A 1,212-nucleotide genomic window follows, 5' to 3' on the forward strand; every position below is an offset into this window, starting at 1 on the left:
GGCCGCCGCGGCCGCCGCGGCCGCCGCCGCGGCCGCGCGCCGCGACCGCGCGGCGGCCGCGCGCCGCCGCCAGGCGGCGACGCGGCTCCTGAGCGCCGCGCCGTCCGCGGCGGCGGCCGCGGACGCCGCCGCGGCCGCGCGCCACGTGCGGAGCGCGCCGCGCGAGGCCGGCGCGACGTGGCGGAGGCGCCGGAACGCGGCCGCGACGTCCGCCGCGGCCGCGGGGCCCTCGACATCGGCGACTCGCGCCTTCCACCAGCGGCCGAGCGCCGGCGCCGCGCCGCGGTGGAGCGCCTCCCAGCGCCGCCGCCACACGCCGAGGCCCCGCGCGAGCCGCCGGCGCCGCGACCGCACGCGGAGCGCCGCGGGCCTCGCGCCCGCCGCGAGGAAGCGGCCCAGGGCCGCGGACCGCCGCGCGCGGGCCGCCCAGGCCGCGAGCGCCGCGCCGCAGGCCCGCCGCGCGAAGCGCGCGGCGCCGACCGCGGGCCGGCGCCGCGCGCGGCCCGCGGCGGCAGCTAGATGTAATACCCGTGTTGTAATCTCCTGCTCCCCCCGGCGCCTGCGGCGCTCTCTTGGCGCCTTCGGCGCCGCCTCCCGGCGCCTTCGGCGCCGCCCCACGGCGCCTTCGGCGCCGATTTTTTTCTTCTCTTTTTTTTTCTTGAAGTGTGGAAACACCAAATCGCCGCCGGATTCTTGACGCAATCTTTACAGCCCACCTTCGGCGGCGCATCCGACGTCGACACAACCTACCCCTCGACTCGAGCGCACCGAGGACGATGGGCGAGGAGGTCCCGGCGCGCGCGGCGGCCGAGGAGCCCCCGCCGCCGGGGCTGCCCCTCTCCAGGAGCCCCCGGCGGCCGCCGCCCATCGAGTTCCTGCAGCGCTGCGACAGCAAGGTCACGCCCGTCTACGACATCAACGTCACGGGCAGCAGCGGGCTCGACGGCGCGGCCGTGCGGCGGCGGCGGCGGCGGTCGAGCTCCGCCGAGGACCTCCAGCGCCTCGAGCGCCTGAAAGAGATCCGCGAGAGCATGAAGACGGAGTCGCCGCGGAAGCCGTCGAGCATCCACACGGACACGCTGTCGCCGCGGCGGTCCTTCGAGCTCGACGAGTTCCGGACCGAGGAGCTCGCGCGCATCGCCGCCGGCGAGCGGGACCGCGTCTCCTTCGCCCGGGGGAGCCGAGAGCTCCAGCCGCCGACGGAGCCGCCGA

At 78.5% G+C, this 1,212-nt stretch overlaps 1 protein-coding gene across 1 annotated transcript; it reads left to right on the forward strand.

Annotated features, from left to right (window-relative positions):
- Positions 1–776: 776 nt before the first annotated feature.
- AURANDRAFT_68723 (hypothetical protein) lies at positions 777–1,160 on the forward strand (the record flags this gene model as incomplete). Its single annotated transcript, XM_009044443.1, has 1 exon — positions 777–1,160. A coding segment is annotated over one exon (384 nt), but the record flags the coding sequence as incomplete, so codon positions are not given.
- Positions 1,161–1,212: the final 52 nt, after the last annotated feature.

This window comes from Aureococcus anophagefferens (genome assembly GCF_000186865.1).
Source record: "Aureococcus anophagefferens unplaced genomic scaffold AURANscaffold_323, whole genome shotgun sequence".
In the NCBI taxonomy this organism is placed as follows: domain Eukaryota; class Pelagophyceae; order Pelagomonadales; family Pelagomonadaceae; genus Aureococcus; species Aureococcus anophagefferens.